General features: G+C 35.5%; 2 protein-coding genes, 1 long non-coding RNA gene and 1 pseudogene across 3 annotated transcripts; 3 read left to right on the top strand and 1 right to left on the bottom strand.

Moving 5' to 3' along the window:
* LOC143562035 (uncharacterized) lies at positions 1–375 on the top strand. Its single transcript, XR_013140408.1, has 3 exons — positions 1–139; positions 216–281; positions 356–375. It is a non-coding gene; the product is annotated as an uncharacterized LOC143562035 (long non-coding RNA).
* On the top strand, positions 370–2,478 carry LOC143562034 (DEAD-box ATP-dependent RNA helicase 16-like). Its single transcript, XM_077049960.1, has 7 exons — positions 370–527; positions 1,305–1,400; positions 1,473–1,610; positions 1,683–1,765; positions 1,855–1,892; positions 1,977–2,191; positions 2,271–2,478. The coding sequence occupies exons 1-7, from the start codon at positions 399–401 to the stop codon at positions 2,286–2,288; spliced, it is 717 nt and encodes a 238-aa protein (XP_076906075.1). The 5' UTR covers positions 370–398; the 3' UTR covers positions 2,289–2,478.
* Positions 2,479–2,906: 428 nt separating this feature from the next.
* Positions 2,907–5,182, bottom strand: LOC143562033 (pentatricopeptide repeat-containing protein At3g49740 pseudogene; annotated as a pseudogene).
* Positions 5,183–7,372: 2,190 nt separating this feature from the next.
* Positions 7,373–10,731, top strand: LOC143562040 (putative pectin methylesterase CGR2). Its single transcript, XM_077049963.1, has 7 exons — positions 7,373–7,554; positions 8,519–8,654; positions 8,731–8,770; positions 9,577–9,615; positions 9,698–10,072; positions 10,145–10,200; positions 10,449–10,731. Exons 2-7 carry the CDS (start codon positions 8,532–8,534, stop codon positions 10,599–10,601), a joined length of 786 nt encoding a protein of 261 aa, XP_076906078.1. The 5' UTR covers positions 7,373–7,554; positions 8,519–8,531; the 3' UTR covers positions 10,602–10,731.
* The last annotated feature ends 1,954 nt before the right edge of the window (positions 10,732–12,685 follow it).

Genomic DNA, 12,685 nt, shown 5'->3' with positions numbered 1-12,685 from the left:
ATTTTGGATACAATGCAGTGACCGCGATAAACTTCTTCACATTCTTGCACTTTTGAAGCTGGATCTTGTGCAGAAGAAAGTTTTAATATTTACTAACACTATCGACACAAGTTTTAGACTTAAACTGTTTCTTGAACAGGTATTTTGATTATCTTAGAAATCAAGGTATTATTTTACGTGTTGACAAATGTGAAAACATAATCTTTTATTTACAGTTTGGTATAAAATCTGCTGTCTTAAATGCTGAGTTGCCTGTGAATTCAAGGCTACATATTTTAGAGGTATCCTCGTAGGCCTGTTTTTCTTAAACTTAATTATTTTTATAAATATAATATCAGTGTTATTTTGAACTCAGGGATTCAATGCTGGACTATTTGATTGCAACCGATGATAGTGAAATGAAGGAGAAAGAACAAACTGAGGGAGATAAACAGATTGAAAAGAAAAGGTCAAAGAAACATAAGAAGCGGAAATTGGACATGGAGTTTGGTGTTGTTAGAGGCATAGACTTCAAAAACGTTTATACGGTATTTTTTTGCGTACATATTTTCTTTTAGATGGCTTTTTGTTTAGGGTGTAAACGAAACAAGAAGAGCCCGAACTCGACTAAACCCGAGATCTGTTTCTTTAACTCATGAGAGAGCGAGTTCAGCTCAATTTGAGCTTTATATCTAAAGCTTGAGCTTGGCTCGGTTTTTTTTATTATTTATTGAGTAATTTATTTACATTTTCTAATGTGGTTTATAACTTTTGTTATAGTTTGTATGTATGGCATAATATTTATATTTATTATAAGTTAAATTTATCATTTTGTTATATATAATAAATTTTCTGGGTCTTTTCAGAACTCAAATTTTTTTAGGACTTTTAAGAACTCCTAACCAATCATTTTATTTATTTATATAATAATATTATAGTTATTTTTAAGGGGGTCAACGGGAAATTAATACAAGTGGCCAAAGTGTAATATAGGGGTCATATAAGTAATAAGAATAAGACGTGTTAGTGAGCAGGATTGAATTTGTGAAGTTTGTTAGGGCTCCGATGTGTGGAGAGAGAGCATAGCCCTGGATTATCCTTGTAACTTTTTCTTTATGCTTTTGTAATACAATCGTTCGGTTATTTGTTTTACTCATTCTCTTTTCTAATAAACTCAAATCAATCACAATCAGAAAATATCAAACCCTATCAAAATCTTGTGAGTGTCTTGGCTTGTTTACACCCTAGTTTTGGAAATAGCCTTGTTCTATGTATCTGCTATTATATTCTTCACTTGATTATTTTTTATATTTTTTTTGCAACAGGTCATAAATTTTGATATGCCTATAAGTGCTGCGGGATATGTTCATCGAATCGGACGAACCGGGAGGGCATTTAACACGGGCCAATCTGTTTCAATCGTAAGTCAGTTTGACTATTGAACACCTTTTGTCTCTTTGACTTGTTGACTTTAATGCTTGATTTTGAAACAGGTTTCTCCTGATGAGATGGAAGTATTTGAAGATATTAAATTATATTTGGGAGAAAATGAAGATACCGACTTAACATGTATCGCTCCATTTCCGCTTTTGGAAAAAGACGCTGTTGAGTTTTTACGGTATCGAGCTGAGGTAATTGTCGATATATTCATTTTGCATTTTATCAAAATCAAACCGAGTATTCATTTTATGATTACTTTACAGGATGTTGCAAGGAGTGTGACAAAAATTGCTGTCAAAGAAGCCCGAGCTCAAGATCTTCGAAACGAAATTCTCAATTCCGACAAGCTTGTTTTTTTCTTATCTTTTAACCATGTTTTAAAAAAATAAGTAGTTATAGATAATTAACTCAAAAGTATTTGTTTTATTTGTTCAGGCTGAAAGCTCATTTTCAAGAAAATCCAAGGGATTTAGGTAAGTAAAGTGTAAATTGTCTCTACTTTGATCATACACGTTATATCAGAAGTTATAATATATAATTTATTTTCTATTTGAAAGATCTATTGAAGCATGACAAGCTTCTAAGCAAGAAAGCTCCTGCGCCTCATCTACGTGACGTGCCCGAATATCTGGTCGACCCGAAAACTCAGCAGGCTAGCGAGTTTGTTAAACTGACCCGAGCCGTGATGGGAAGAAGTAATAATAACAGTAACAGAGGTCAAAAAGCCAGATTCAAGAAAGCGGGTGATCCGCTTAAGACTTTTTCTGCAGACGTACGTGTTGACTTTTTGTTAATTTTATTAATCATTTTTGTTATGTTTGTTTATAAGTTTTTGTTTTTGACATGATCAGGCAAAGAGGAAAGCCTAAGGCAAGGATTTTGGGCCCAAAAAGAAGAAGCAATAAGTTTGATTCATATTCATTGGTGTCATTCCTTCATGGAAATTGTAAAAATCCACCACAATTTTGTAGCATTGTTGAATTTTACTTTATATCTTGAGGGATCTTAATTATAATAGACTTATGGAACATTTGTTTTGTTTTGTGTGGATCCAAAGTTTTTTTTAGCAGAGATCATATTATAACACGATGTAACACTAGTGTGTAATTTGAATAGTTTTACCATGTGCTCAACTTTGGATGGAGATTTACACTCTAAGCTAAACACCACATGTTCATTGTTCGGGACTTCGAATCCATAGCCGGTTGGGACCTTAAGCTAGGGCTGAGCAAGTTAGGATAACTGGACCTAACCGGTTATACACGAGGCCTGGCAATATGTGGTATAAACACGACCGAGTATGGATGGGTATCAGATGTCGGGTTGAGTCGGTTTTGGTGCTTTGGTTGTAGTACAAGACAGACAGACTGAGTGACTCTTAACCATGAATATTGTTTCATTCGTTGATTTTGGGTCTGTATTTAACCACATTAGACCTTTCAGAACTGTATTGGATAAAATGTTCTTTTTGTATATCAATATCAGTACTTTACTGTTGAATCAAACAGAAAGCATGCAAGCTACAAGATCAGTATCAATTTTAATTAACAAATTTACTAACTTCAGAACTATTACAAGATAAATAAACTCTCCAACGAATCATACACGATTCTACGACCCAATCCAACTATAACCCGGTTGCTTAACACCACCGCAACTCCTCATCATCTTCCTCACACTCTCAGCTTCTTCCCAATACCCACAATCCGCAAGAATATTCGCCAAAACCACATAAACGCCCGCCTTATCTTCTTCCCCATCAAGCAAAAACCCTGCAACTATCCTCCCCAGTCTCAAATCACCATGAGCCGCACACGCGCTAAACAAATTCCACCATACCTTACCATGCACCCTCAACCCACCCCCCTTTATCAACATCTCCCCAACATCAAGATACCCCGCTCGCCCCACAAGGTCAACCAAACACGAAAAATGGTCAACCCTCGGCTCTAAACCATACTCATTCACCATAGAGTTAAATATCTCAATTCCATCAGTCACAAGACCCGCGTGACTACACGCAGTCAACACTGCAGTGAAAGTGGTTTCATCTGGTACTACTTTCACTCCTGTTGACTTTTGCATTGACTCGAAACACGAAACCGCATCCTCGCCTCTCCCGTTCTGCGCGTAAGCAGAGATCAACGAGTTCCACGACACCACGTCTTTGTCACTCATCGACTCGAAAACGTTTATTGACGTATCCAAAACACCACATTTCGCGTATAATGCGATAAGTGCATTTCCTAAACACGTCTCGTGGTGATGGTTAAACTTTATTATGTACGCGTGGATCTCTTTCCCATGTCGGAAGTCGGAAATGCTAGCGCATACATTTAAAACGATGCTTAACGTGTAAACATCGGGCGATAAACCCGAACTGACCATGTCATAAAATAAACACAACCCGTGTATCGAACACCCGTTTAAATGAAATCCTGAAATCATTGAGTTCCATGATATCAAATTCTTGAAACTCGTTTCGGTAAATATAGTATATGCGTCGTTTATCGCATTGTGTTTAGAAAGGGTCGATAGTAACGCATTTGACACTTCGGTTTTTGAAACAAGACCGTTTATTATCACGGTGGCGAGTATCATATTAATATGTATTATTGAATCCATCGTTGATAGTAAGCTTCCAATGGTGAATTCATCTGGTTTGTATCCTTGTTGTTGCATATGTAAATAAGTCAAAATCGCGTGTCGAAACATGTTTTCTTGAGCATACGATGTAATCATGGTGTTCCACGACACATGATCCTTATATTTTAAAGTCTCGAAAACCATTTGAGCCGATTTCAAGTCACCACAACTTGAATACATGGTAATAACTGCATTACTAACAGAATTAAAGTCACTGAAACCGGCTTTAATGGTACACACGTGCACCTGCAAGGCAGCTAGTTCACAATAACATGACCTGATAACACTCACAAAAGTCCTTTCGGTTGGATCAAGACTGACTTTTAGCATGTCTTTAAACATCTTAAAAGCTTGATCATATCGTCCCATGTTAACCAAACCGGATATCATCGCATTATAAGTAATCTGATCATGTACTGTTCCATTAAACACTTTGTACGCCTGATCAGCGTCTCCAACGTTAAAATACATGGTAATTAACGCGTTGGTAACCGAGGATCGTACTAAAAATCCCGTCTTGATAACGAGCGCATGCACTCGGGTACCAAAATCGAATCCCGAACAGCATAAGCTCAAAATACTAGCAAGACTGTAGTTATCGTGCCGAATACCCAACACCTGCATTTTATTAAACAACCCCACCGCGATATCATAATACTCGTTATCGATACACCCCGTGATCACCGCGTTCCACACCGCCTCGTTTCTCTGGGGAATTTCATCGAGCACTTGGCGTGCATACTCAACTTCCCCAAGGTTTGTGCATGCAGACAGCAACGTTGTCCATGAATACACATCTGGGTATTTGATATCATCAAACACACGTTTAACTGAAGCTAAATCTTGTGATTTAGAGTAGAGGAATAAGAGGGTGTTGGCTACATGTGGGTATGCTTTGAAGCCTGTACGGATGACGTGTGCGTGGATTTGGTTGCCGGAAAGAATGTCACGGAGGTTGGCGGTGGAGGTGAGGGTGGTGGAGAGGGTGTATTGGTCTGGTTTAAGATGGTGGGACGAGTGGATTTGGTGGAATAATTGGAGGGTTTTGATGTGTTGGTGTGATTTGGTGAGGGTTGCAAGTAAGCAGTTGAACTTAATGAGTTCATTGTTCATTACTTCATAATAAGTGAAGATTAGGGAAATGGGATATTAATATATTATGGTATAATTTTTATTTATTAGTTAGAGTTGAAGACACTAACATCATGCATAATGGTAACTAAGCAAAATGTGACGTCTCAGTCAGCAATAACTAGTTTTGTAAAAATAACATAGTGGTAAGGGGGGGGGGGGGGTTCCCTCGTTTTCCTCTCTTCAATACGACAACTACGCCTGGTATGTATTTAGCACTTTCATGATGTTAACTAATTGTATATAGGCATGTCGTGCCTCTCTCCTTCTTGGGTGTTTTCGTACACTTCGCCACTGATGTAATTAATTTACGTGTTCAATTAGTTTTCTATGACTTTCTGTAACAAAAACGAAGGAGATTGAAATGTCGATTTTAATCCATGGATTGAAACAATAAGTGGATGAAACATAAAGTGTCTAGACAAAAAAAGAAGATTGAAACTGATATTTTTGGTGTGTAATGGTTTTGACGTCCCCTCTAAATGAAGATTTCTTATTGATTGATCGATGGAGTTCACATGCACTTCTCCCTCTCCTCATGCTAACACTCACACGGAAGTGCCCTTGACGCCCATGGCGTGGTGTTTAACACCCCTTTTTACTGATGTGATTATTGGCTTAGCATTCACTACACAGTCTTTTAACTCCATAATTTGTTTCAAAAATCTTACAAATCTTTCCAAACATATTAAACTATTAAAGAAACAGGAACACTAGATATAAAATTTACAAGCAAAATAAAGTTTCATACTCATCAAATCTAGATACAGGTTACCTCAATTAAAATTTAAATATAAATAGCAGTTAAAGACACGTACATTTTGTAATGACCAATGGGTCTACTAATAACGTCTTGCCGCAAAACTAGGGGTTGCACTTGGGCCAAGGCTTTTGACATGTAAGCTGGCATTTATTTCATGAAACAAATAACGTAGTTGTATATGTTCGGTCCAACCAAAATGCTGTCGTCTCATTTCAACAGTTCAACCATATGATTTGATGATGGAAACTCTAAGGTGGTAGTGGAAGTAAGTAATATTTTGATTTTTTTGAACCGCAACGTTTTACATAAAAGATAAATAAAATGTCTAGGTAGAAGCTAGCATTTGGAAACAAAAAAGAAGAAACCAATGAAAAGAAAGAAAGAAAGGACACCATTTGTTCTATTCAATATCCCTTATTTCCCCCTTAGAGTAATCCAAAGAGATAAACTTATCTTTATTTCGTCTTCACACTTTGTTTCATTGCAATCTTTAGTTAAACATGCCATCATTCTAACTTTGCAAAAGCACCAAATTCCCCTATACTTATATAGTATGAAAATGTTAAAGTTTGGGCCTTCTTAAAACGTAGGCCTAAAGCCACTTCTACTTTGGTAGTGTTCATAAGATTTTCCTTAGGGTTTTCTCTTTGGGTTATGCTCAAGTTTGATGCACACTCTAAAATATAGACAGCATCACTACAAGAAAAATTTGAATTTGGGTTAAATGAATTGTATGAGGATGGTAAGTCTTCAGAGTTCCCCAGTAATTAATACACTTGGTTGTTAAAAAAATAGAGTGAAGACTCAAAGCAATTGCTTGTTGTCTCTCCATACACTTGATTAATGGAGATGTAAAGTAATTGCACAATTTTTACAGTCAATGCCTAAAACAACTATAGTTGGTTCACCATAACTGATCGTCTCTGTGTCGAATTATGTGTTTAGTAGTCACTTTCAATTTTAATAAGTAGGGATGACCTCGATGCTAGCATCGAAAATTTTATAAAATGGGTACCGTACTAAAAATACTTGGCATGGTGCGGTACCAAAGGCACAAATTGGATAAAATACTAATACCGGTACCGTATAAACTCCGAAACCTTAAAAAGTAGATACCAGATTAATAATGGTACTAGTACCATTTATTCAATCTCCAGGTAAAAGTAGATCTAGCTAGTATAAACTTATTTTGAATATTTTTTATTCTCTAAGAAATTACATGGTAAATGTAATAATATATAATATCATCACAATAATAGTATAAAACAAAACCTTAAAAACTTTTACAAATAACTAACATATTCTTAACATTTCTTGACTCGTTTTCATGTATTTAAACCTTTAATGTTGACACATGTAAGATGAGATCAACTCAACTTAATAATTTATTATGAGCAGTCAAAATCTATGATATTATTATTATTAAAAAAAACAAAGCTTTTAAGTCCACACTGCCGACAATGGAAATCAAGATCCAAATCATTTTAAGATGGCCCATCAACAACCAGATTTCCCCAACTTGTTCTTCCCTTTAATTCTCCTCCCACTCAAGATCCAAATATGACACCAACTTCCCATTAACAGATCCATCAAAGGTTTGTACTTTTTTACTCCAAGTTTCCTCATTTCAAGACTCTTGATGTACTATTAATTGCTTGTTCTTATCAGTTTTTGTGATCTTTGATGGGTTTGTGTTCATGGGTTTCTGAAATCTTGAATCTTTATGCAACTTCTGAATCTTTCTGACACATGGTTTTGAGGTTCATGTTCATTTGCTTTCTATTTGTGGAAAGTATTTGTTATGACTTTATGAGCCAAACTGCAAAATTTGGTCTTTTTTGTGTACCCAGATGGACATGATTTTGTATCAGGTGGATTCAGTTATGTCTCACTTTCAACTCTTAGTTAATTGAAAACATGAATCTTGATAGTCAGTTGCTAGTATTTAGTTAAGTAGTCTCTAGTCAGTCAAACGCCCTGTTTGCGGTGCGCGCATATAATGTATATATGTGTGAACCCTCGGGTGGGCAAAAGTAAAATTGCACTAATTTTGACGTTATTTTACTAATCTCGTGAAAATAACGTTAAAAGTGGCGGAAGGTTAATCAGGCATCATGTGGTGGCGTTGATAGCCGAAAGACAAGGGCACATGCACCGATCAGCCGGTGTCCCGAAGATTGAGTGCTATGTGCCTTATGTCCAAGGCTTGATGCAAAACTACTATCGAGCCGGGGGTCTCACCGGAAGCAGCCTCTCTATCCCTATGGGATAGAGGTAAGGCTGTCTACATCTTACCCTCCTCAGACCCTACCATAGCATTGCTGTTGGTGGGATATACTGAGTACGATGATGATGATGATGATGATGAGTCTCTAGTTAGTCAATCTACATTAGAAATAAACATAAATTAATTAACTTTTCAACTTTGATTTAACAAAAATATATGCTTTTTTGTAAATATTGATATATTATAACATAATAACACAAACATTAAGAGATAATTAGGTGAAAAGCTTGTTCATTTTTTAATTCTAAAAAGTCAAGTTTGACCTTTTGTAGAGTGTTTTTAGCCATGTCAAGAAGGCCAGGAAACGCGGCGCGTCGGTTTGTGGGCGGTGGGAGTAATCCACTTGGAGGGATTTTTCATTCAAAATCAAAACCTAATCCTTTAGTATCAATTGTTCTTGTGTTACTGGTAAGTTAATAATCACTCATTTATATAGGTTTAATATATACATATAAAGCTGATTTGATTATTTTGTATAATACAGGGAACTGTTCTTGTGATTGGCTATGTTTTTAAAGGCTCAGGTTTGTACTAATCTAGATTCTTGATTGTTTGGTTTAAGAGGGTGTTTGGATCACAACTTCAAACAGTTTAAACACATCAAAACACTATCTTATACAACTCGTGCTCTGATTATGTTTATTGAAGTATTGACTATCATATACTTGCTTTCAAAGAGAACTGTAAACGAGCCGGGCTGAGCCAGGTTGGGCTTGTGCTTGGCTCGCTTATCTTAACGATCTGAATTGTTGAGCTCGGCTCATAAAGAGCTCGAGCCAGCTAGAATTCTATTAAAAAAAATTCTTTTATATTTGTACACGTATTTATACATATAGAAAATCTTTTTGTAATATTTTTAACGTACACATCATGCATAATTAATAAACTACAAATTTATAATTTATATGTATTAAAATTTGGGTTATGGTTCATATATCCTCAAATTTTTCGTTTATTTCTTAAAAAGTTCATTTTATATTTTTACATATATTGATATATACACAAAGAAAAGGAATATTTTAACATACATGATGCATAATTGATAAACTGCAACATTCATAATCGACATATCGTAAAATTTGGGTTGTAGTTTATGTATATTAAAATTTGGGCTTTAATTTAAACGAGGCAACGAGCAAGCATAGCGAACCGACAAGCAAGCATAACAAACCTAATGAGTGAGCCAGCGCTTAGCTTAGTTTACCTTGGCTTGGCTCGTTTACAAACAAACAAGCTGATTTCGAGCGAGCCACAAGCCGAGAGCTTTTTGAACAGTCCTACTTCAAATCGCGCAAACACCCCTAAATGTATACACATATTCCTTATGCAGGTGGATCCGGGGACTATAAAACATTTAGCAAGATTGAAGGTAAACTCAAAATCTTTTTAATCTTTTAAGGTATTTAATAACATTCTTATCATATAACCACTCACAATTTAACCAACGTCAGGTGACTCTAGTTGCACATATGATGTCCATATGGCAATACCAATACTAAAGAAAACATATGGTGACAGTATGCACAAAGTGTTACACGTGGGGCCCGACACATGCTCGATAGTATCACAACTAACAAAAGAAAAAGACACTGAAGCATGGGGCGTAGAACCCTATGATATTGAGGAATCTGATGTGGCATGCAGAAGTCTTGTGAGAAAGGGTCTTGTTCGGGTTGCTGATATCAAGTTTCCTTTGCCATATCGAGCTAAATCGTTCTCACTTATTATTGTTTCTGATTCGGTTGATTATTTATCGCCTAAATATCTTAACAAAACACTTCCAGATTTGGCAAGGGTTTCTGCTCAAAATCTTGTTATATTTACAGGTAAGTTTATATAAATGGTGAATCAATGTTTAATCTGTGAATTCTGAGTTTCGTTTTTTTCGGGTCTTTTAGGTAAACCTAGTAGTTCAAAGGCTAATAATCCGCAAACATCAAGATTTGGACGCCCGGTAAGCAGCAAGTTTAATAATGTGGTTGATGGGTCAATAAGAATATAAGATTGGGTTGAAACGGGTGGGTCACTTTGTAGTACGGGTCAGCAGGGCAAGGTTCTGTTGACCTAAGGCTGTAAATGAGATAGGCTTGGGTTTGGCTCGTTTATCATAACGAGCTGAAGTGCAGGGCTTGGGCTTTGCTTATTTATTTTTAGAATTTTTATACATATTTCTATAACTATTTAAATGACACATTTGTGAAGGCTAAAATGCGGAGCGCGTCATGGTGGGCCCGGTTTTTCGTTCAGACAAGCCTCGAAGAGAACGAGACCGCAACTAAAAAGTTTGAGCAGGCTGCTGCCAAGGGTTCATACAAGCCAAAATGCCAAGTTTTTCACTTGAATTCATACCATTGATGGTGAGATGCTAACTCTTCATATAGATGTAGCTCTGTTGCTCTTGTTCTTTGTTCAATTTGGTGGAAGATGTTGATGTCATCACCACCCTTATGCTGGTACTTATACCAATTCATTACAAATTCATGAACCCATCTCAATAGTTGTATAATTATTCATTTAAAGACAAAGAACAGTACCAAGCGTTTAAGTTCCTCGAACAGAATTTTTAGGTTCAAGTTTCCACTTTTTTTCTACTGTTAACCCTTTTGAAGGGGTCCCTGTCCGGTGTAAATTGCGTTTTACCTGGTCCCATTAGTTGGTTATTTGTGAGGTATTATTATATATCATTGACAAATGTTTATTCAAGTACAAATTATATATAGACAATATAACTTAATTATGTCTTTTAACTATGATAAATAATAAATCTTAGCTAATACATTCTCTCTAGCAAAAAACATTAGTGATGTCATCACAGTAACCAAAAAAAGTTGGTTGATAATAACCTGGCTACTCAGCTTCTATATATTTTTTAAAACTTTTATTACACATACTCACTTTCATATACATGAAAGATAAAGACAGCATTAAAGGAGGAGGTGTGATCTGATTTTTGGATTGGGATCACCATCATCTGACCATTTCAATCCAAGGGTAGGGGTTTGCTTGAGTTGTAATACTTACAGAAGTTAGATGTCAAATCTTGAATATGTGAACGTTTGTTACATCTAACAATTACACTATTCACACATATATGTAAATGTTCGTTACATATATTTTAATAGTCGATTTACATAATTTTTTTCGTAGAAATAACTTATGTATAATAAATATGAATAATAAAAATAAAATAGTTTAGATGTGTGTGAATTTAGAATGGTCTTGATACAACATTCATTTCATACCAAATAACTCGAACGAATCACGATGACATAAAAAGATGATTTTTGGAATAACTCTACAATATTATGGATCTAGAGTACAACTCAAAAGCGAGATCAATATCTCATAACCCTAAAATGAATTCTTTAGGATTTATAGAGAATTGATTACAACTAGAAACGAACACATACTTCTATTTATCTATTAAATAAAAACCATTCTTTATCTAACAAATTAAACAAATAACAATCTCTAATTGCAATAATTAATTAGTTACCGAGATTGATGAGATCGACTCATTAGCTCCAACGGCCCCACCTTCCTGGACTATAGCTCAGGTTCCGGCCTCCCCGACATATCTTGCAACGTCTTCAATAGCATGCTCTTACTTCGTCTTTCCCTTAATAAGTCATCAAATTTGGAGATTTGAATCGCTTTGTGGCGAGGTAAGCTGTGATCTTATTCCTAACTTGGGAACACATTATGAGAGATGTTGAAGGGGGCTGGTTGCTCCGTTATATGCATGCTAATGGGGCAAGTATGGATCCGGCTTTCCGGACTCGTAAAAGACGGCTAGGAACAAGAATAGGGTCAAAAGTGTGAAAAGGTAGGTGTTAATCGCTTGTTCAACGTAGTATTTCTTTTCAAAGTTCAAACAATGTGCCGGAGACCGAAAAAAAACACGCAAGAAATAAAAAAAATAGTTAACGTGGTCATTTATTTAATTATCAATAAAATAATTTTAGAAACATATTAACAAAATTGAGTGGATATGAATTCAGTGGACTTTGGACTTTTAAGTCAAAACATATGTACCTTTTTTTCATGAAGGCAACAATTTTGTTAGGGAAACACAAACTTATGTACCTGAACACATATTTTTACATAATCACATGTTTTACATATGTATCAATCTTGATATAGTATATTTGTAAATTATAAACCAATACCAATCTGATTTAAATTTTAACCAATAGCACCTGTATGGCTGTATCTTGCTGGAAACAAATGTGTGTTCTGTTTTTTAAGTATATAAAGTCTCTTGAGCAGTGTTTATAAATCATTGAAAGTTCGTCTCATCATTAATGTTGGTCAAATTTCATCAATTTCACTTATTTCATTCCAATATTCCTACCTTTCTAATCTACAAACATACCACTTAAACCTTCGATATCTCTAACATCTTAGCTCCGTTTTAAACACAACTTGAATTTTCTTTT

Source organism: Bidens hawaiensis, unplaced genomic scaffold, assembly GCF_021521415.1.
Source record: "Bidens hawaiensis isolate Kalapana, Puna unplaced genomic scaffold, B.hawaiensis_p1.1 tig00020895_1, whole genome shotgun sequence".
Lineage (NCBI taxonomy): Eukaryota > Viridiplantae > Streptophyta > Magnoliopsida > Asterales > Asteraceae > Bidens > Bidens hawaiensis.
This window is presented reverse-complemented; position numbering and strand designations above follow the sequence as displayed.

Coding starts and splice junctions, on each gene's coding strand:
- LOC143562034 (XM_077049960.1), top strand. CDS start 399: ATGAAGGAGAAAGAACAAACTGAGGGAGATAAACAGATTGAAAAGAAA. Junction 1,401..1,472: donor CGGGCCAATCTGTTTCAATC/GTAAGTCAGTTT, acceptor ATTTTGAAACAG/GTTTCTCCTGATGAGATGGA. Junction 1,611..1,682: donor TTTTACGGTATCGAGCTGAG/GTAATTGTCGAT, acceptor ATTACTTTACAG/GATGTTGCAAGGAGTGTGAC.
- LOC143562040 (XM_077049963.1), top strand. CDS start 8,532: ATGTCAAGAAGGCCAGGAAACGCGGCGCGTCGGTTTGTGGGCGGTGGG. Junction 8,771..9,576: donor CTATGTTTTTAAAGGCTCAG/GTTTGTACTAAT, acceptor TTCCTTATGCAG/GTGGATCCGGGGACTATAAA. Junction 10,073..10,144: donor AAATCTTGTTATATTTACAG/GTAAGTTTATAT, acceptor CGGGTCTTTTAG/GTAAACCTAGTAGTTCAAAG.